Source organism: Nomascus leucogenys, chromosome 17 (genome assembly GCF_006542625.1).
Source record: "Nomascus leucogenys isolate Asia chromosome 17, Asia_NLE_v1, whole genome shotgun sequence".
Classification (NCBI taxonomy): domain Eukaryota; kingdom Metazoa; phylum Chordata; class Mammalia; order Primates; family Hylobatidae; genus Nomascus; species Nomascus leucogenys.
The window spans coordinates 4,561,157-4,580,403 of NC_044397.1; the positions used below are offsets into that span (position 1 = coordinate 4,561,157).

General features: G+C 52.0%; 2 protein-coding genes across 3 annotated transcripts; one reads left to right on the forward strand and one right to left on the reverse strand.

The window, feature by feature from the left end:
* Window positions 1–1,028: 1,028 nt before the first annotated feature.
* Window positions 1,029–13,755, reverse strand: UNC5CL (unc-5 family C-terminal like). Its single transcript, XM_003266308.4, has 9 exons — window positions 13,696–13,755; window positions 8,841–9,286; window positions 8,037–8,337; window positions 7,043–7,305; window positions 6,183–6,284; window positions 5,829–5,896; window positions 4,798–4,898; window positions 4,531–4,644; window positions 1,029–2,733 (listed from the first exon to the last, which is right to left on the reverse strand). The coding sequence occupies exons 2-9, from the start codon at window positions 9,223–9,225 to the stop codon at window positions 2,511–2,513; spliced, it is 1,557 nt and encodes a 518-aa protein (XP_003266356.1). The 5' UTR covers window positions 9,226–9,286; window positions 13,696–13,755; the 3' UTR covers window positions 1,029–2,510.
* Window positions 13,756–16,847: 3,092 nt separating this feature from the next.
* On the forward strand, window positions 16,848–18,950 carry TSPO2 (translocator protein 2). 2 transcript variants are annotated; one of them, XM_003266312.3, is made up of 4 exons: window positions 16,848–17,345; window positions 17,503–17,695; window positions 18,210–18,351; window positions 18,574–18,950. In XM_003266312.3, exons 2-4 carry the CDS (start codon window positions 17,523–17,525, stop codon window positions 18,769–18,771), a joined length of 513 nt encoding a protein of 170 aa, XP_003266360.2. In that variant the 5' UTR covers window positions 16,848–17,345; window positions 17,503–17,522; the 3' UTR covers window positions 18,772–18,950. The 2 variants fall into 2 exon arrangements, with proteins under 2 accessions (XP_003266360.2, XP_003266359.2); XM_003266311.4 differs by having other exon boundaries at window positions 16,848–17,315.
* The last annotated feature ends 297 nt before the right edge of the window (window positions 18,951–19,247 follow it).

Consider the following 19,247-nt stretch of genomic DNA (forward strand, 5'->3'; position numbering starts at 1 on the left):
AGACGTGGGCCTCTGCAACATGTGAAACAGCAGAAGTCACAAACGTGGTGTTTTTAGGCAGGCGATTTAGGCAACTCTTTATCAGGGAAAGGACTGGAAGTAAGGCCACAAGCAGTGATCAGTTGTTCTATTTGAAGGCAATTCAAAAAAAAAAAAAAAAATCCCCAAGTGAACGTTCCTTGAGTGACCAGTGTGCCACCTCTGCACAAGTCTATGAAACCAAAGGCCCTGGGACAGCCTCTAATATGGTAGCTTCATTCCAAAGAAGAGTTTAAAGCCCAAAAGAAGAGCTGTTCTAGTTAGTATGAGTCAGGGCTAAATGTTAAGCCTCCTGATGCTCACGGGGGCACACCATCTCTCAGCATTAGGTGCCAATACATAACATGCCAACTGGGTTTGATGTGAGAAAGGAAGGGTCTGCCTTATAGGAATCACTCAGCCTGCATCTACCCCAGGATTCCCAAGCCTTCCTTTGCCAGCACTGGAAACCCATTTTGAGAAATTGGAGTTGGGCCAGAAAGCATTCTATTCCCATCACTGGAATCTCTGTGGCTTCTATTTGCAACTCCAGAAGACGTGAAACTCTTAAAATGATTTTTTCCAGGGTAGGAAGGAACACAATGATGTCTTTGGCTAAACAGTGCCGGGCTACTGCACAGTTCAATCTTGAGCTAAGTGAAGGCAGAAAAGGCCAGGGCACTAATCTGGCATGACTGGCAGCACCTGGTGGGGTAAGGAGGACAGATGAGAAGGGTAGGAGAGGACTGGTGGGGATAGGGGAACAGGGAAGGGATGGAAGGACCTGCTTCTGAAGGCTTGTATCTAACAGAAAAGGAAGGGAACCTCCCTGACTTACCATGCGGGACCCAGATAATTTTCATACTGGAAGCACAATCTACAAAATGCTTCCCTCCAACCCATCTCCATAGGTACAATTTTACCAAATAAAATCATTCATACTCACCTCCAAATTTGCCAATCTGAGCAAAATATAGTTAGTAACGAAGGAAGGCAATTTTCATATTTTATCATTCATCATAGAAAAAAAGCTTTAATATTTTTAAATTAAATACAGAAGAAAATTGTGTTGCCAGAGAGATTGTTTGCCTGCCTTTGAACAAATTAACAACACCTGTTTGCAAACAAAAGCATTTCCAGAATGGAAGCAAACCCTTTATTCTCTGTTCAGGACCTAGCCCATTCATGTCTTTTGTATACAGTATCTAACACATAGTAGGTGCTGAATAAGTATCTGCTGACTGAATGGGGTGCCTCTTTTATCCCTATCCTTTATTTCCTGACCCTAAACTGGATCTTAATCCATGGGGAAAATATCCCCACCCATCTATTCCTAGAGTAGCCCTGTCTCTTTCAACAGTCTTTGATACATAACATTGGTTTAGAGACATATGCCTGAAGGGAAAAGAGGGAGGGTTTCAGACCGAGAAAGAAACACACAAAGACAGGGCACAGAGACTAGGCAGAAACAAAAAGATCTAAGAGAGAGAGAGAGAGTAACTGAAACACAGGTGCAGGGTGAGAACAACTGTGGGAGACAGGGACAGAAAAACCAAGTCAGAGAAACTTAAAACGCACACCGTTGGAGATAAAGAGATAAAAGGGCTGGGCCAGAATGATCATCTTGAAGTTTCTACTCAGCTTTAATGTTTTCTGATAGAGAAAATAGCAGAGAGAGGAAGACAAGGCCTGAGCAGGAGGATAAAGAGACAAAGGAAGTTAGCAGAGGCAGAGGCAGACAGCCAGGCGTGCCTAGCCGGGAAGCCTCGTCCTACCCCGGCCTCACACCCACGGGGCTGGGCTCCCATGCCCACTCTCGGCTCCAACCTTAAGTCCAGCCACCCTCTTCCCACACCCGCACCTAAAGATCTCCAAACCACTCGGCAAGTCAAATCCTCTCTCCCCAACATCCTCCGCGAAGCATTCTCGCCGCCCCAGCCCGCACTCAGCTCTTCCCCTCTCAGCTCCTAAAGCCACACCCACATCCCCTAACCACAGGGCAGGGCTGTTTTCGAGTTTGCCCTTGACTCCTACGAGCACATCTTGACTCCTGCAAAAGAACTGTGTGCTTGTCAGGGCTCCGGACCCTACCTCCTATATTCCAGTATTCTTCATGACACCAGCCCAATGCCCGGTCTTCCTAAGTGCTCAGTGAATACTTTAGGGCCTCACCGGCCCTAAAGTGCACGCGGGGACGGTGGCCGTCCCCGGTCAGTTTTGGCGGGCGGGCAAGCTGAGGCCATCTCCTGGGCTCCTGCGCCCTCTGCCGGCCAGAAGGGGGCCCGCACGCGGGACAGCTCGCGGCCGGAAGGGCGCGCCTGCTGGCTGGGAGGCTGGCGAGGACGCTCCGGCCTCGCGGGCGGCCCTGGCACCGTCCGAGGGTTCTGGGAAGGGTGGTGGGCACGGCCAGGAACAGCTGCTGTGTTCCTCTTAGGCGTAGGAGAGCAACTCCTCTCGCCCCCACACCTCCTCCCGCCCTGCCCGTTGGGCGCTCAGAGCTTCTCGTCCAGCTCCAGGCCCTGGTTATCCTGGACGCCCCCGCGCTCGAGGCCTGGGCTGCCGCCGTGTGTCCCACTCAGGTAGTTCTGGATGGCGGAGGCGCAGTCTAGCCGCTCCATGACGGTCATGAAGTAGTGCAGCTCCTGCAGGCTGCCGTTCTGCTCCTCAAACAACTCCAGGATGGCCGCTGCGGGGCTGCGCTGGCAGGACAGGAACCTGGCCCGAGGTAGGGGAGGAGGAGAAAAGGGAAGGAGCAGGGAGGGGCTCCTCCCCTGCTGCAGGATCCTGGGGCTGCGCAGCGCAAGGTCCGTCCCTCCCCCATCCTGTAGCTTTTGTCCTTGTCCTGCTCTTGCCTGCCTTCCAGGGCACAGGGGGTGGGAAGCCCCAGGGCTTTGAAACTTGAGATTGTCCTGGCTTGGAGGCCAACTCTGACCCCTACTCCTCTCTAGGCTTCAGTTTCCTCTTATTGTTAAGCTGAGGGCTTAGATAAGAGGACGTCTAAGTTTGCTACAGCTCTGATGTTCTGTAATTGCCTTCTCTACCTCCCCCACTCCAAATACACCCCTAGCCTCCCGCTAGCCTCCTAACTCCCTCCTTCCTCCCTCTCTCCTAGGCCACAACATCCTGCTCACTACTAAGGAAACAGTTGCCCTAAACCATGGCTTTTTATCACGACCCTCCCGTCCACTAAAACCTTCCAGAGTCTCTCACCTCCTAACCAGCCCATGCTCCGTGAGCCTTTCTGGCTCATCCAGCACCTGGCCTTGCACTGTCTTTATGCTTTCTCTCCTTTCTCCCATCCTGAACCCCCTTAGCTCAGGCCTCTCTCTTTCTCGCCTTGCACACAATACACCCACAGCCACCTCTGCTACTCCCCAAAACAGAATGGCTGATCTCTTACCCATCACTTCCTCCCTGAAGCCCTTTCTAGTTCACCCCTCCCAGGTGGAAGAGGCCATTCTGCACCCCTCAGTTCAGACTTCTGGTCATAACGCCCACAGTTCATTAGTATTCTTGCTTCAGCTGTTTTCTGTCTCTCTTCAATGTGTTATACAATACTGGATTCTTACAGGAAGGCACAAGGAACACTTGCCTTTATTTTTCAAGCTCTCTGAACCCTTTACTAGAGTGTGCGCTCCTAGGCGCTGGGACCATGCCTCATTCATCTTGTATCATAGCGCGTAGCACAGTTTCCAGGGCATAATAGGTACCTGATAAATGTTTAAATGAATGATTTAAAAATCCACCCTGTAGTTGCAGACCAGCCTGGCCAACCTGGTGAAACCCCGTCTCTACTAAAAATAAAAAATTAGCTGGACATGGTGGCACGTGCCTGTAATCCCAGCTACTCGGGAGGCTGAGGCAGGAGAATTACTTGAACCCGGGAGACGGAGGTTGCAGTGAGCCAAGATTGCGCCATTGCACTCCAGCCTGGGCGACAGAGCAAGACTCCGTCTCAAATAATAATAATAATAATAATAAATAAAAATCCACCCTGTTTTCAGGGTCCAGCTCTAGCCCCATCACCAGGATAAAGTCTTCCCTGACCTCTGCACTCATAGTGTAGTTTCTAGAGCTTAGCTCAGTATTCTCCTGCTTTCTGAGTTCCTTGACAGGGATCATGACTGCACTGTCACCATTATTGATAACATTTATTGAATTAACAAGTGTCAGGTACCCAGCTATATGCTTTACACACATTATCCTATAATCTGTCTTTCTCCTCCTCAGGGCATAGCATGGCAAGCACTCAACATGTACCAAATAACTTCCATGTTAATGAATTCACTGTTAAATGTTAATTGAGCACCTACTATGCACCAGGCGTCATTCTAGGTACTGATGATACAGTGATTAATAGATCTGCCCTTTTATGGGAAATAGGGTGGAGAGTAGCCATTCCCTGACTTTTAAGTCACTCCCTTGCCTGTGATCCAGTCTCCAGAGTGTCCTGAGGAACCCCATTCCAGCCTACCCTCCTCTACCATCCACAGACCTCACCCCTCTTCCTACCGGATCTTCATGCCGCAAAGCCCCAGGTGGGAGGCCAGTCTGCGCCAGTCATTGCCCGTGATGCTGTTTGGCTCCAACAACATCCGCAGCTGCTCAAAGAGCTCTGGGGGCAGCCTGAGGCAGGGAAAAGGGTGTTCTTGGAAGAAAGGGACAAACAGGCCCACTCTGGTTCTCCCATATACACCCTAAATGCTGTAGTCACCCTGTGGGTGCCAGGGTAGGAACCCAACATCCCCCAGGCAGCAGCCCAGGCAACCCCCGTCTCACCTATTGCATGGGGGCGGCTGGGAGACAGGGGGCGGCGCTGCCCAGGATTCCTCCTCTGATGCCTGGAATCTGAGGATTTCCATATACTTGGTCTCCAAGCCCTGAGTCAACACGGGGCAGGGAACACACTTAGGGGTCACAAGCCATCCCCCTGAGTAAGAAGCTGGAGTCCTACCTCCATTCCTCATGTCTCTCCTTCAGTCTGTCACTCAGAGCCACCTTACCGCGAGATACAACCCTGCCCCACCCAGCACCCTCTACCTGCTGTCTCCCTGTGATTTCAGAACCCCACCTTCAGCCTTATGTTTGCCCACTGAGCTCTTTGGGAACTGGGACATGAAGCCCAAACAGGGTGCAGCCTGAGCCACCAGGGGAAGTCCTGGGTGGGGCCATGGTGCAGTGGGAGGTCATCCAACCGTAGAGACACTGATCTCAGCCATATGTGTCCCTTCCTCCATTCCAACCTTCCCTTCCTCTTCTCCAAGTGACAACAGGGTATCTGCCCGCCCTCCACTAAGGTGCCACTATGGTTCCCCAAAGACTCTCAACTCTGATTTCTTTGCATCTTCCCTTGGCGCAGCAGGAGAGAAGAGATACCTAACTCCCATCCTGCCTACTCAAGACCCTCTTCCTGGTCAATTCCCACACCGAAAATACAAAACATCATCTCTCAAATCCCATGCTGAAGATACAAAACATCAGCTCTCAAATGTAGACAATCAGCCTAGAAAGAAACCATATCAACTTGATGCCCCAGTTCTCTGAGTTGGGGGAAGGGGTTAAACTAGGGTTTGGTTCTTTTAGCTTCCTGCTGGATTCATCCACTGATAGACAAGGAGAGTCAGGGATGAGGGTAACTTGGAGCCCAGATGATCTGAGCCCCTCAAAGAGCTGGTATGGGGGCTCTATGGAAAGTGCCATCTTTACCTATGTGATTAAGACCATAGTTACTGGGCACCAGACCCTGTGCCCACTTTGCCTAGGATCTCCCCCAGGCCCTGCCCTTCCTCTGCCCCTCAGCTCCAACTCACATCCTGGAAGGTGTGCATGGTGACAATGATCTCATTGGTTAGTGCTGAACAGTCCTCATTCTCATTGGCTATAAAGAGAAGGTGACAGCGTGGCCAGTGAGTGAGGAAACAGCCTAGGGTAAGAGCAGGAGAAGGTAAGGGACTCTATAGTAAGACTTGGGAAATCTGAGGAAGCTGGGGTCCAACACTCCATTTTTCTCTCTGCAAAGATCTGCGTGGCTCCTGGCCTTTCAGGGAAGGTCTGTGTGCATGGCTGCATGGGGGTCTGCAGAGCTCCAGGGTTACTGGGAGGGAAGGAGAGGAGATGGGAGGGGAAAAGAGAGGGGAGGAGGTGCACACAGAGCTCCTGACTACCTGCTTTTCTCCGGAAGCAGAAGGAGCGGAAGGGGCACTTTCCATGCCAGATGTGGAGATGGGGAACCAGCTGGCAACTGCTGTCATCCACATTCTCCCAACCTGGCAAGTAGGCAGACAGCAGAGGGCCTCAGAGAGTGGGGCCTTAAACAAGTATTGAAGGGGTCTGTGGGGAGGCATGAGGACAGAACAAAAGCAGGAGGGTCTCAAGGGGTTGGGAATCCCCAGAGCCTGGGCAGGGACCCCAAGAGAGCCCTTGCACTATAAAAGCCTTCTATCCTTTCCTCCTTCTGTGGGGTATAACCCCTCTCCTTCCCACCTCCCACCTGGCATCACCCTGTCCTAGGAGTGAGTGGTAAGGGCTCAGTAGACAGCAGAGTGGTCAAAGCCCTGGGGGCTCCATGAGGCTACTGCTGGCCCAGAGGTCAAAAACAGACTTGGGGCCTGGTGTGGTAGCTCACGCCTATAATCCCAACACTTTCAGAGGCCGAGACGGGCAGATTACTTGAGGTCAGGAGTTCGAGACCAGCCTGGACAACAGGACGAAACCCCGTCTCTACTAAAAATACAAAAAAATTAGCCAGGCGTGGTGGTGGGCACCTGTAATTGCAGCTACTCAGGAGACTGGGGACGGAGAATAACTTGAACCCAGGGGGCAGAGGTTGCTGTAAGCCAAGATCATGCCACTGCACTCCAGCCTGGGCAACAGAGCAAAACTCCGTCTCGGGGAAAAAAAAAAAAAGACAGAGAGAGAGAGACTTGGGGGTCCCCAGATCTCCAGATGTCCAGGGGAGGCCCAGAACCCTTCATTCCTGTGGGGCTCCTGATCATCCTATCCCACAGGCCACCACCTCCCTCACCCTCTGAGATGTACTTGAGCTTCAGGCACTGGTCGCCCCTGGCCCCATTGAAGTTGAAGAGCTGGCAGGGCCCACGCAGGCGCCCACCATGGGGCTGCTCGTTGGTCAGTGCCCACTGCAGGGCGCAGGGCGTGTTGTTGAGGAAGTAGATACGCAGCTGCAGGTGGGACTGTCCTGGCGCCAGCGGTGAGCAGAATACGGCCAGCTGTAGCCATTTGCGAGCTTCGCGTCCCACAGGTGCCTCCAGCACACAGGTGTAGAGGCTGCAGAGGGAGCCAGTGGCAGGCACTAATGTGCAGGGAAGGCTAAGACACCAGCACACTGCCACCAGCCTCCTGACACCTGAGGGGCCTCTGTGGGGCCTTCAAGGAGGTTCAGAGAGCACTCGAGGGGAGCATTTAGGGAGGAACTGGTAGGTAGGGGATGAAAAGTGAGCACATCATGGTGACTGGTGACTGAATGGGGAGGAGAGCTGGCAGGGGAGAGAGGGAAAGTGGGCTCAGGGTGACCATGCTTGGGAGGGCACCCACACATGGCCCTTTTCCTGTCAGTGGGTGGCAAGGAGGCTGGGAGGCAGAAGACCTAAGACTCTAGAAAGACAAAGAGATGAAGGACAGAGATGGAATGGAGTCTTAGAGAACTGGCGCTAAGTTTGGGGACAGTCCTGAAAGGGGCACAGAGTAGAGAGAGATAATTTGAAAGACTGGGAGAGGTGGGGAAGGACAGGTCCCTCCTAGATGGAGAGATGGTGCTGAGTCAGACACTTCCAGACAGAGAGACAACAGTGGGATTTGCAGTCATGGACATGATTGATGTATGAAAAACTGCTACAGACATTAGGACAGAGGGGCCAGAAAGGGTCACCAAGGGATAAAGGATTTGCAGACCATCTTCTATACAGAGAGATGAAGATAAGGCAGACAGAGAAAGTGGGCAGGAAAGACAGTCCCCAGAGAGATGGGTGTGGGAAGACAGGCCAATGGCATGTGCCTACCTGAAGTGGGAGAGGTGGATGCGACACTCATCCCGGGAGGCGTGGGCCCCTGGCCGCCCCAGGGGCCTCCATACCTTGGTATCGAGCAGGGTAGTGTTGCTGCTGTAGGTGCGAGCATGGCTGGGCTGCTCAGCACAGTGTTTGAACGTGAGAGTGCAAGGTTTCAGGAAGGAGGCCCCATGGGGGCCACATGCCACCACGGGGCTTACCAGCCCCTGGGCTCGGGACAGTGATGGGGCGTCCGACAGGTCCCACACCAAGATCAAAGACACGCGCTCCTGGCGGCCCACAGCCACAGCACCTGGTGGGGAGAGGGAGAGCTGAGATGGGCCTGGTAGGCAGGCACACCCCTGCCCCTGAAAGAGGCCAGGCCAGAGAGAAAGGAGGTGGGGCAGGAGCCCAGGAGAGACATCCCCAGCAGGGCACACAGGGAGGTGGTATGAACAAGAGTAAGATGACTGTGGAGCTGACTTGTAGTGTAACCCTAAGCAAGACACTGCCCTTTCCACCCAGGCTGCTGCTAGCCCATAGTGTGTCTTGTGTGAATTTCCAAATGGTGCTCTTCCCTCCCTTTACTGGAGAATTGTCACAGCATATTGATTCATTAGAACAAGGCACTTTACTTCCACCTGCCAGGAAGTTGTCCTAAAAGATATGTAATATGTCCATCCCTGAAGTCAATAAAGCTATACTCAAACAATTATCAGAAGTAAAAGGTGTCTATGAACATTGCTCCCTCAGATGTGGTGACCTAATGTACAGTCTGAACAACTGTATGCAAAGAAGAGAGCCGGGAGCTGTTACCTGGTGGGATGAGCAAGGAGATGCCTGTATCCTGGAGCATCAGGCAACCGCCACGGTGATCCACCTCTCGAGCCGAAAACACCAACAGTTTGTGCATCAACTGGCGGACCATGGTCTGGCCTTGAGTGGGTGTGTGTAGCTCCTGGTAGAAGGCAACCATCTCTGGCAGTGTGGCTGGCAGGTGCTGCCTTGAGACCTCGTTTTCTGGCGGGGGGGTAGTCTGGGACACTGGTTCCTCTTGACTATTCAGTGTCCAGCAGGCCCCCAGCAGCCTTCTAGGGCAGTGCCATCGAAGGCACTGGGCCAGAAGGAGGACACTTGCCACCGGGACCCCCACCAGCAGTAGGAACTGGGAGGGTTGGAATGAACTCTCCTGGGGGCACATTCGCCTGGTCACTCAATGCTGCTGGCTCTCCTTCACCTCTGTGCCAACCAAAGCCAAAGGCCTGGTGGGGAAGAAGGGGTCAGTGTCAGGGTAAGCCCTTTTAAGTGGTGGAGGTCAAGGCTTGGCTTACACATAGCTGCAAGTTGTCTTCATTCCAGTGCACACTGCACACTTTAGTCACATCAATTCTTTTAACCTGTCTCTCTTACTTGAGAACCTACCCTGGCTCCCCATGACCTAATACATCAAGGTAAACTGCTCTGAAGCAGAGTGAGCTTGGGTTTACAGTTAGAGAACATGAGTTCAAATGCCACCTTGGTCACTGTGGCTGGGTAAACTTATCATACTGATGTAAGGCAGGAGAGCCCCAGAATTGGGGCTTAGCCTGGGAGGGTTTGTGGCTTCACCTAGGCAAGAATTCAAGGGTGAGCCAGTGGTGTTAGATAGCAGTTTCACTGAAGTGGCAGAGTATAGCAGCAGCAGAGGTATGCTCCTTACAGAGCAGAGCTAACCCCAGGCAGTGTGCCCAGGGTAGCAGCTCTGGGGCATTTTCTGCCATCATATTTATGTCCACTTTTAATTACATGCAGTAAGGGGTGGGTTATTCAGAAATTTCCAGAAAAAAGGAATGGTAGCTTCGGGTCACTGCCATGGAAAGGGGCAGTAACTTCCAGGCATTGCCATGGCAGCGGTAAACTGTCATGGCACTGGTGGGCATGTCTTATGGAGAGGTGCTTTTGGTGCCTCTTCCCTGTTTCAGCCAGTTTTCTTTTTTTTTTTTTTTTTCTTTTGAGACGGAGTCTCGCTCTGTCGCCCCGGCTGGAGTGCAGTGGCGCAATCTCAGCTCACTGCAAGCTCCGCCTCCCGGGTTCACGCCATTCTCCTGCCTCAGCCTCTCCGAGTAGCTGGGACTACAGGCACCCGCCACCACGCCCGGCTAATTTTTTTGTATTTTTCGTAGAGACAGGGTTTCACCGTGGTCTCGATCTCCTGACCTCGTGATCCGCCCGCCTTGGCCTCCCAAAGTGCTGGGATTACAAGCGTGAGCCACCACACCCGGCCTCAGCCAGTTTTCCATCTGGCCTGGAATCAAATCCCACCTCCTGCCTCAATATTGCTTAATGTACCTCAGTTTCCTCATCTGTCGAAATATCTACCTTGATCTACAAGTGCTGATACAAAAAAATCTATAAGTGGAAAAAGCTAGTTGCAGAGAGATAAAATATTCTGAGCTCATTAATGTGAAAAACAAAACTGCAAATAAATAGATACATATTTATGGGTGCATATATGGAAATGTAAAGATATAGAGAAAGGTCTGGAGCAGTGGTATACAATAAAAATGTAATGTGAACTACACATGTAATTTTAAATTTCCTGATGGCCGCATTAAAAAGAAGAAACAGGAGAAATTAATACATTTTATTTAACCCAATATATTCAAAATGTTATTTCAACAGGTAATCAATATAAAATTATGAGGTATTTTTACTTTCTTCTTTCATACCCAGTCCTTGAAATCCATGTTTTAATTTATATGAACAGAACAGCTCACTTGGGACTGGCTGTATTTCAAGTGCCCAGTAGCCATGTGTACTAATGAGTCCAGTCTTAGACTGTGCAGGTCTGGAAGGACACACCCCCAAACTATTCCCATGAGTCACGACAAATTGAGAAGGTAGAAGGTGTGAACGAAAACTTTGTATTTTTTAAAATCCTTTTCTCTGTACTTTGAATTTTCCACATCAAGCATGTAGTTTGTATTAACTTTGTAATTCTTTTCTGAAGCTATTAAAAGTGGGGAAAAAGTGCCTCTTTGGGTAATGGTGAGGATGGCATAAGGTCATGTGAAAAGTATTTGTAGATGAGAAAGCAGTGTCCAAATGTATGTGTTTCTTTATGCCCCTCCTTCTGCCAGAAAGGCCTGAAGGTAGCTCACAGGGATAGGCAACATACAAGAGTAACAAAAGCTAAAAGTGGAAGCAAAAAAAAAAAAAAAATGAAGAAGAAGACAAAAAACAAAGATGCAGGCCTACAGTGAAGCTGGAATGAGGCAGGGCAAAAGCATACACTCACCTCCTGCTCACCTGGCTACCCAGCCAGGCCACAGGCTGAGACTTCCCAGAAGCTCTTCCTGAGGCCCTCCAGAACCCACCTCCGCCTCCTCCTACTTCTCCTCTTCCAGCCCCTACAATTTCCGACACCCCTGCCCTGTAGCCTGCCCAGGCTCCCCACACCTGCTTAATTCTAGCCTCTGCCTTTTGCTCATGCTGTTTTCTGTTTCTCCACTCACTTGCTCTCCCCACTTGTTTCCTCTCCCTACGTGGACCCTCCCATTCAATAGTGCCTCCCGCTGGTGCACCGGCCTTTGACAGCCTCCAGCTCGCAAAATCTCTCTCCACAGCCATCCCACCATACTGAGTCACTCTTGATTATGTGCTGTCATGTGTGATTTTCCCACTCAAATGAACATTTTCTAAGCACCGGCTGTGTATCGGACACTGTGGGAAGTTCAATCCTGCCAAAGATGACGTCTTATTCTGCTCTCAAGGAGCTTCTGCAGGAATGGAATTCATTGGCTTGGTAGCTGAGTTCTGTGAGGCACAACGTCCTCCTTCAGAGCCCTGGGAGGCCCCTGTGGTTGACTCACTAGAGGCTGCACTGGAAGAGCTTCCAGTGTCCAGTCCTCCCCATGCCCTTCACTCGCACCACCCACCTGGAACTGAGGCTTGGCCCACCTTCTTCCTTCCAACCTCAGGACCCATGAAAACTGAAGCCCCTTCCTAGTGCCTCTTAGACCAGGGCAGAACTTCCACTGTATCCTCAGGATTGAAGACTGGGGCAGTACCTGTTTCTCCCATGTCCTCACTGAAAGTGTGAATAAGAAGCGGGGGTTGGCATTGTTCTCTTTGCCTAAAGAGCCAACCCGGCAGACAATGCACCAGCCTTTTTCAACCAGGCGTCCTGGAGGGCACACAGGTGAATCAGTGAATTGGCAGTGCCCCAAAGCTGATGGGAAGGGGGTTGGAGCAGCAAGCTACCCTTGATGTCCCATCATTCCTTTTGGCCTTTCACATTAGTAATAATTATAATTCCAACTGTAATAACAATAGCTAACATTCGCAGAGCTTTACTCAATGCCACTGTGTTAAAGCACTCTCCATGGCTTGTCTCATCTCATCTCATCCTCACAGCAGCCTTAGGAGCGAGGTGTCATTTTTATCTCCATTTCACAGATAAGGAATCTGAGCTTTCTCCCCACAGTGAGGATGGATGGGGAATTACTAAACAACTGAAGACAGGCAGGAAGGAGGAGAAAAGACGAACAAGGACTTCCAGAGACACCCCCTTTCTCTCTCCACCCCTTCTTTTCCCCAAGTATCTTCCTTACCTTCTCTAGAAGAAATAAAGTTGGAAGAGAAAGAAGCAAAAATGAAATAAAGACAAATAGAAGGACCTAAAGATACATCCTCAGTTATGTGGTAATACCCACCCCACCCCACCACACCCCCACCTACCAAGGTACCAGTGGCAGGGGATGGAATAGCTAAAAGGATGAAAGGAGGGGCCCCAGCTCGCTTACACAGGAGTAACCTTCCTGGGGCCACCAAAGACCAGAGTCCAGATCCCCAGTGAGGTGCACCTCACTGGGTGGTGCAGCAGAGTCCCCTGGCTCAGCCTCCGACCCTGGAGAAGTTGGCACGCACCACTCCCGAAGCCCCACTGGGCCTCTCATGGACAGCCCACTCCTTTACCTGGCCTGAAGCAGGATAACTCCTCCTGGGCCAGCCCCAGGTCTCCCAGGCTGACAGCTCTTCCAGGCTGCCCTGGCCCTCACTCTATCCTCCCTCTGGCCCCAGAATGGGGAAAGGTCCAGAGTCTTGCTGAATGGCAACTATAGCACTGCAGCCACTCAAGTGTGACTTGGAGCTTCCCAACCCCATGCCTGGACTCCTCATTACCCACTCCTCCTGTTTGTCTTGCCCCAGACCCCAGATCACCCTAGGTAGTGGGTCCCCGAAATGAGAGTCTTTTAGAATGCTGCCATCACCTGTCCCTAGGCAGTTGGATCCTCCAGCACAAAGATCCAAACTCCTGCTGCAAAGTTCTGCTCATACCCTTTAAGAAAACTCTCAACCCTTCCTCCACCTCACTGGTTCCCCCTGTGCCTCCCCAACACCTGATAGATGTCCAGTAACTGCAGAACATAACAAGTACTGGGATGGATGGTCCAAACACAAGGCATGAACAGCATTTGTTAGTAATAGTAGACATTTCCGCAGGACACAGAATCATCCCAGTGGTCCTCATACCCATTGGCCAAGTCCCATTTTCCTCCCTTCCTCCAGCAGAGGGACCCTACACTCCAGCAGGCGAGCTGAGCTGGCCTGGCTCCTCCCCAGAGCTCCAGGTAACCCCATCATAATGCCCATCGCGTCTCCAGCTGTCCCAACGGGGTGATCACCTTACCGTCTAGGAGCTCTTAGAGGCTGCTGGCTGGTCCAGTTCCTTCTCTGAGAAACACGGGTCAGCCAGACTCAGTCGGCAGGCCAGCAGACAAGTGGAGGTGGGCGGGGAATCCAGGCAGGTGTGGCCTGGCATTTCCTGGCAGAGTCCTGCCTCCCAGCCGCCTAAAGAGGGGTGAGGGAGAGTGTCCCTGTCTATTGGCAAAGTCCAGCCCAGGTAAGGGAGTAGCTGAGGATCCCAGAAGTCAGTGAACTTTCCAGTCTAGGTCTGGAAGGAAGGACGGAGGGAGGGAGACAACCTGGGTGTAGGTGCTGCACCTTGAAACCCCTCCTTATAGTGCCCTCTGCTGGTGAGTGGCTGTCCCCAGCCAGAGGCTATTATTAAAATGGCAGATAGGAGGAGGAGGGACACTTCATCTGAGTTTCTTAAACTATAATGTGCACAACAGTCACCTGGGAGATCTTGTTAAAATGCAGGCTCTGATTCTGTAGGTCTAGTATGGGGCCTGAGATTCTGCAGCTCAAAGAAGCTCCCAGCTGATGCCAATGCAACCGGTCCAGGGAGCTTAGAGAGCATCTAGTTCTACCCACTCCCCACACAGAGGAGACAGTGGAGCCACTGAGAGGGTTAATGACTCACCAGTTGCTGGTGGACCTGAGATGTACCCATATTTTTCCTTACAGAAGGTGCTTTCTACTTCCCCCACCCAAAGTTGGCAGAGACACTGCCGCTTGGGAGACAGCTGAACTTTGGGGCCATTTGCCATTCCAAGTCCTTAGAAACTCTGCCTGGGAGTGGTGGCACCACAAGAATGAAAACTCCTTGTGGAGAGGAACTTTTCCCATGTTTTCTGCTGTCTCCTCAGCTCCTGGTACAGCCTGATAGATAGAAGGTGTTCAATAAAGATGTCTTGAATGAATGAGTGAAGCAGTTGAGAGGGAAGAGGATGCATTTTGGATCCAAGTGGCCGACACTGAGCCCAGGTGAGCCACATGTTGGCTATGTAATATTGGGCAAGCTACTTAACTCCTCTGAGCCTCAATTCCCTTGTCTGTCAAATGCAGATAAGAATATCTACCTTGTGTGAGATAATAATTGTCATTATTGAGCTAATAAATGTCAAATGCCCACCACAGAATGGGTGGTCAATAGATGGTAACCTTTATCACCAGGGTCTGGCCTCCTGCAGTTGAGGAGGCATGGTGAACGCCCCCCAGGCCCCTAGTTATCATCTCCCATAGAAAATAAGTAACTTCCTCTGCTTTTGTCTCTGTTAATAATTCTCTACCCTCTTGTCTCTGACTGCAATGCCCTCCCCTCTGCTTCCTTCCCTGGTGGAGGTGACAAGGTGGTACAAACCTCCCAGGGGAGCCCAGTACCCCAAAGTGCAGAGATGTAGCAAAGGAATTGGTAGAGAACGGGCAACCTGGGAAGCAGACCTCATGCCTAAAGACAAGCCAGGAAGGGGTGCTCAGAACTTTGATAGGGAAAGAAGGGAGTGGGGTAGGGGCGTTTGTTGAACAAAGCTTTGTCTGAGTCACACAGGTGGACTTTGCCAACAGACAGGGACACTCTCCCCTACCCCTCTTTAGGGCGGCTGGGAGGCAGGACTTTCTGCCAGGAAGCGCCAGGTCGTTCCTCCCTGACTCCCCACCCACCTCCACTTGTCAGCTGCCTTCTCCTCTGAGTCATAAAGTCCTAGGGGTTTGTGAAAGATCTGTCAAGCTACGGTTCTAAGCCAGGAAGGTCATGCCAACCAGGAGGCTATAACCAGGGGCTGTGTTCATGGATTATGAACTCACTTCCAAAGCTGGTGCTTGCCACTCTTGGGGACAATCCCAATTATAAGGAGGCTCTGGAGAAATCTGAAGGCTCCTACCACTCACTCCCACGGCCACAGAGCTGGTTCATGGGATGCAGAGACCACAGGCGTCAACAGCACTATAACTGGGGGCCGAGCTGTCACAGCAGGGCCAGTGTCAAACCCTCACCACAAACCCTCAAACATTCCATCAAGGGGTAGTCTCCAGAGGCCAGGCACCAAGGAGGGTCTGGCAGACCGGGGGGCTCCTCCTGAGAGGAACTCTTTGGGGCCATGAAACAGCAACTTGGACTTCCCAGCCAGTGTCACCACCCTTCTCATCTGAGAAAGGCAGATCAGCTGGGAGCACCACTCCACCCTCCTCCCAGCCCCACCCTCTTCCCAGCCCCACCCTCCTCTGCCTTCCACACATCATATGTCATCAGGCCCCCTGCCTGGGAGGTGTGCTGCCAGAGGTAAGGGGAGCACAAGCCTAGGAACAAGGAGGCACTGGGAGACGCAGGTGTCGGGAGAAAAGAGGATGGGGGCAGGGAGGGGGCCTCCATCACTGGACAGAAATGTAGAAAAACAGGAAGGCAGAAGATGAGCAAATGGACAGTGAGGAGCACAGAAAGACAGGTAGAAATATGCACAGGTGGGCATGCTGCTCAGCTCTGTCCCAGAACCTCCAGGACCAGTGTCCCTGAACCTTGACAGAAAAGGATGGATTAGGGCTGGGCGCAGGGGCTCACGCCTGTAATCCCAGCACTTTGGGAGGCCAAGGTGGGTGGATCACCTGAGGTCAGGAGTTTGAGACCAGCCTGACCAACATGGCAAAACCCCATCTCTACTAAAAATACAAGATTAGCCGGGCATAGTGGCACACGCCTGTAATCCCAGCTACTAGGGAGGCTGAGACAGGGCAATCACTCGAAATTGGGAAGCAGAGGTTGCAGTGAGCCGAGATTGCACCACTGCACTCCAGCCTGGGCAACAAGAGTGAAACTCTGTATCAAAAGAAAAAAAAAAAAAAAAGGATGGATTAGCTAGTCCAGAACACTGAAAATAATCAGATTGTTTTCTCTCCTTCAAATCTGGTTAATCATGGGGGGAGGCTGAAATATCATGAACAAATGAGAAGAAGATATTGGTGGGGCCTCGGTGGGGCCTTGGCTGGAGGAGGGTCTGTACATTGTCCCACATGCAAATGACATGCAAAGCAACATGCCAGCTTGGCAGTTTTTTAATCAAAGACCAGGCAGTTGTTTCCTTGAAAAGTCAGGCCGCAAGAAACCTGGACGCTTGCGCTTACATCCTGACACTCTGGGAATGGAAAGATGGAGCAGGAAGCTCATCCCCCATGGCTCCAGGGGTAGAAGAGAGCTAAAGTCTCAGAAAAAGGAATCCACAGTGTCAACAGGCCAAGTTTGAATTTGGGCAGGAGATCAGCCTGGGTGGGCCCCATGAGTGTGCCAGTCTGATATGGTGAGATAAGCCTGGGACAGATGGGCTGCCACATTCGTGACTAGAAAAGAGTCCCCAGGAATCTCTGGCTCCTGCCTTCAGATTGTGATCTTTCCAGGTTGGTAGATCAGCTTAGGTAGAACAGTTCTCGGTGAGGGCCAGCTACATACCTGCCTAAGCGCTGCCTACTGTGGGAGGCAGAAAAGCTGATCACCCGGGACCTGATCTCTAGGACTCAGAAGCACTTGGAGGAAGGCCTGTTCACTCAGAAGCAGTTACCAGTGCTGAGCAGTGTCCTCCAAGTGCCAGAGAAGTGCTGTGGAGAAACGAAGTCCATGGAAGCCAGGAGATGGGCAAGGTGGGGCCTGGGGTTGGAGAGAGCTCAGAGGTACAGAACTGGAGCTGGGCCAGGGAGAGAGGAAGGACCTCCGTGACTAGACCTCCTCTGAGGGGCTCAGGCCAGGAAATGAGTCAGGTTAGGAGGCAGAGACAGACGAGGAGCCGCAGGGGAAGGCTCATCACTAGCATGTTCTCTGCCTCCCCAGATTTTGCCTCCTCAAGGTGAATGCGGCTTCAAGGGGCCATCTTTGTGCTCTTGCCCCATCTGGGGCCCATCCTGGTCTGGCTGTTCACTCGTGATCACATGTCTGGCTGGTGTGAGGGCCCGAGAATGCTGTCCTGGTGCCCATTCTACAAAGTCTTATTGCTTGTACAGACAGCCATCTACTCTATCGTGGGGTGAGTACTCGTTTCTCACACATGGCCCTGGTACCCAATGGGATGGGAACAAGTCCTCTGTATCTGAATTACTCCCATATATTGGCCTCCAAAGGCAGGCACTTTGTCTTGCCTCTTATGGTGGGTCCTCCAGAAAGTAAGAAACCCTCTATGCCCGCCTGGGGTTCCAGTTAGCCCTTCTTCCACCCTAAGTCTCCCCAGCCCCTCCCCCACCTCACTGTGCCCAGCTCCTCCCGCCAACTCCCTCCCTGGCCCTTACATGATGCCTAGACCCATTTGCCCCCATTTCAGCCCACAAGGGTATCCAAGAGTCCTTATGCCATCACTGACATTTCTGTCCAGTGATGGAGGCCCCCTCCCTGCCCCCATTCTCTTTTCTCCCGACACCTGCGTCTCCCAGTGCCTCCTTGTTCCTAGGCTTGTGCTCCCCTTACCTCTGGCATAAGGACTCTTGGATACCCATTTGCCACAGAACCTCCTCCCATTGAATGTTTTTGCCACCATCTCTCCACAGCTACGCCTCCTACCTGCTGTGGAAGGACCTGGGAGGGGGCTTGGGGTGGCCCCTGGCCCTGCCTCTTGGCCTCTATGCTGTTCAGCTCACCATCAGCTGGACTGTCCTGGTTCTCTTTTCCACAGTCCACAACCCTGGTCTGGTAAGGCACACAGTGCTCAGTAGCAGAAGTAATGTGGGAGAGGGTGAACCCACCTGGCTCCAGAAGTACATAATTCAGCAGAGCAATTGACTGCAGGCAGGTAATGGGTGAGCAGACTTCTCTGCACTCCCATGGTGTGCACAGAGCCCCAGGGACTGAGCTCATTGCTGGGCTGGGTACTGCAGAAAGGTGAAGGTGCTGACCCCCGGCCTCTATGCCCAGGCCCTGCTGCACCTGCTGCTGCTGTATGGGCTGGTGGTGAGCACAGCACTGATCTGGCATCCCATCAACAAACTGGCTGCCCTGCTACTGCTGCCCTACCTAGCCTGGCTCACCGTGACTTCAGCCCTCACCTACCACCTGTGGAGGGACAGCCTTTGTCCAGCACACCAGCCTCAGCCCATGGAGAAGAGTGACTGAGGCCCTAGGGCACGGGAGAGGAGGGACGGCCAGGGTGGGGAGTGGAGTTAGGGTTCACCCCAATGGGACCACCCTCCTGGGTCCCCTGGTGCCGTTTTTCCTTAGAAATCAGAGAAATGGGAAAGAGGGGGGAAACTGATTTTACACTTAAATAATAAAATCCTATTAGTAAATCTGAAGGTATGATGAGAAGTGTGTATTTGAATGCATAATATGATGCCTAGGGCGGCAGAGTGGGATAGAAGCTTCTGGACCTCCGTGTGAGTGTGTGCGCATGAATGGGCCTCAAGGCCCATGAGGGAGGGGTGGGCACACCAGCTCGCCTCCACTCACATGCCTCCCCACCTGGCATAAAGATGTAGCACTCAGATGTTTAATTACCTGAAAAACAAAAGGCTTTTAAAAACTGACAAAAAAGCCAAAACAGAAAAATACACCTTAAAAAAGGGTACTAGGAGGCCAGGTGCGGTGGCTCA

What these genes read in the sequence shown, in the direction of transcription:
- UNC5CL (XM_003266308.4), bottom strand. Translation starts at nt 9,225, where the DNA reads ATGTGCCCCCAGGAGAGTTCATTCCAACCCTCCCAGTTCCTACTGCTG. An exon ending in CTCCTTGCTCATCCCACCAG is followed by an intron (nt 8,338 to 8,840) that starts GTAACAGCTCCC and finishes TCTCCCCACCAG; the next exon opens with GTGCTGTGGCTGTGGGCCGC. An exon ending in CTTTGCGGCATGAAGATCCG is followed by an intron (nt 2,734 to 4,530) that starts GTAGGAAGAGGG and finishes ACCTCGGGCCAG; the next exon opens with GTTCCTGTCCTGCCAGCGCA.
- TSPO2 (XM_003266312.3), top strand. Translation starts at nt 17,523, where the DNA reads ATGCGGCTTCAAGGGGCCATCTTTGTGCTCTTGCCCCATCTGGGGCCC. An exon ending in GCCATCTACTCTATCGTGGG is followed by an intron (nt 17,696 to 18,209) that starts GTGAGTACTCGT and finishes ATCTCTCCACAG; the next exon opens with CTACGCCTCCTACCTGCTGT. An exon ending in CAGTCCACAACCCTGGTCTG is followed by an intron (nt 18,352 to 18,573) that starts GTAAGGCACACA and finishes CTCTATGCCCAG; the next exon opens with GCCCTGCTGCACCTGCTGCT.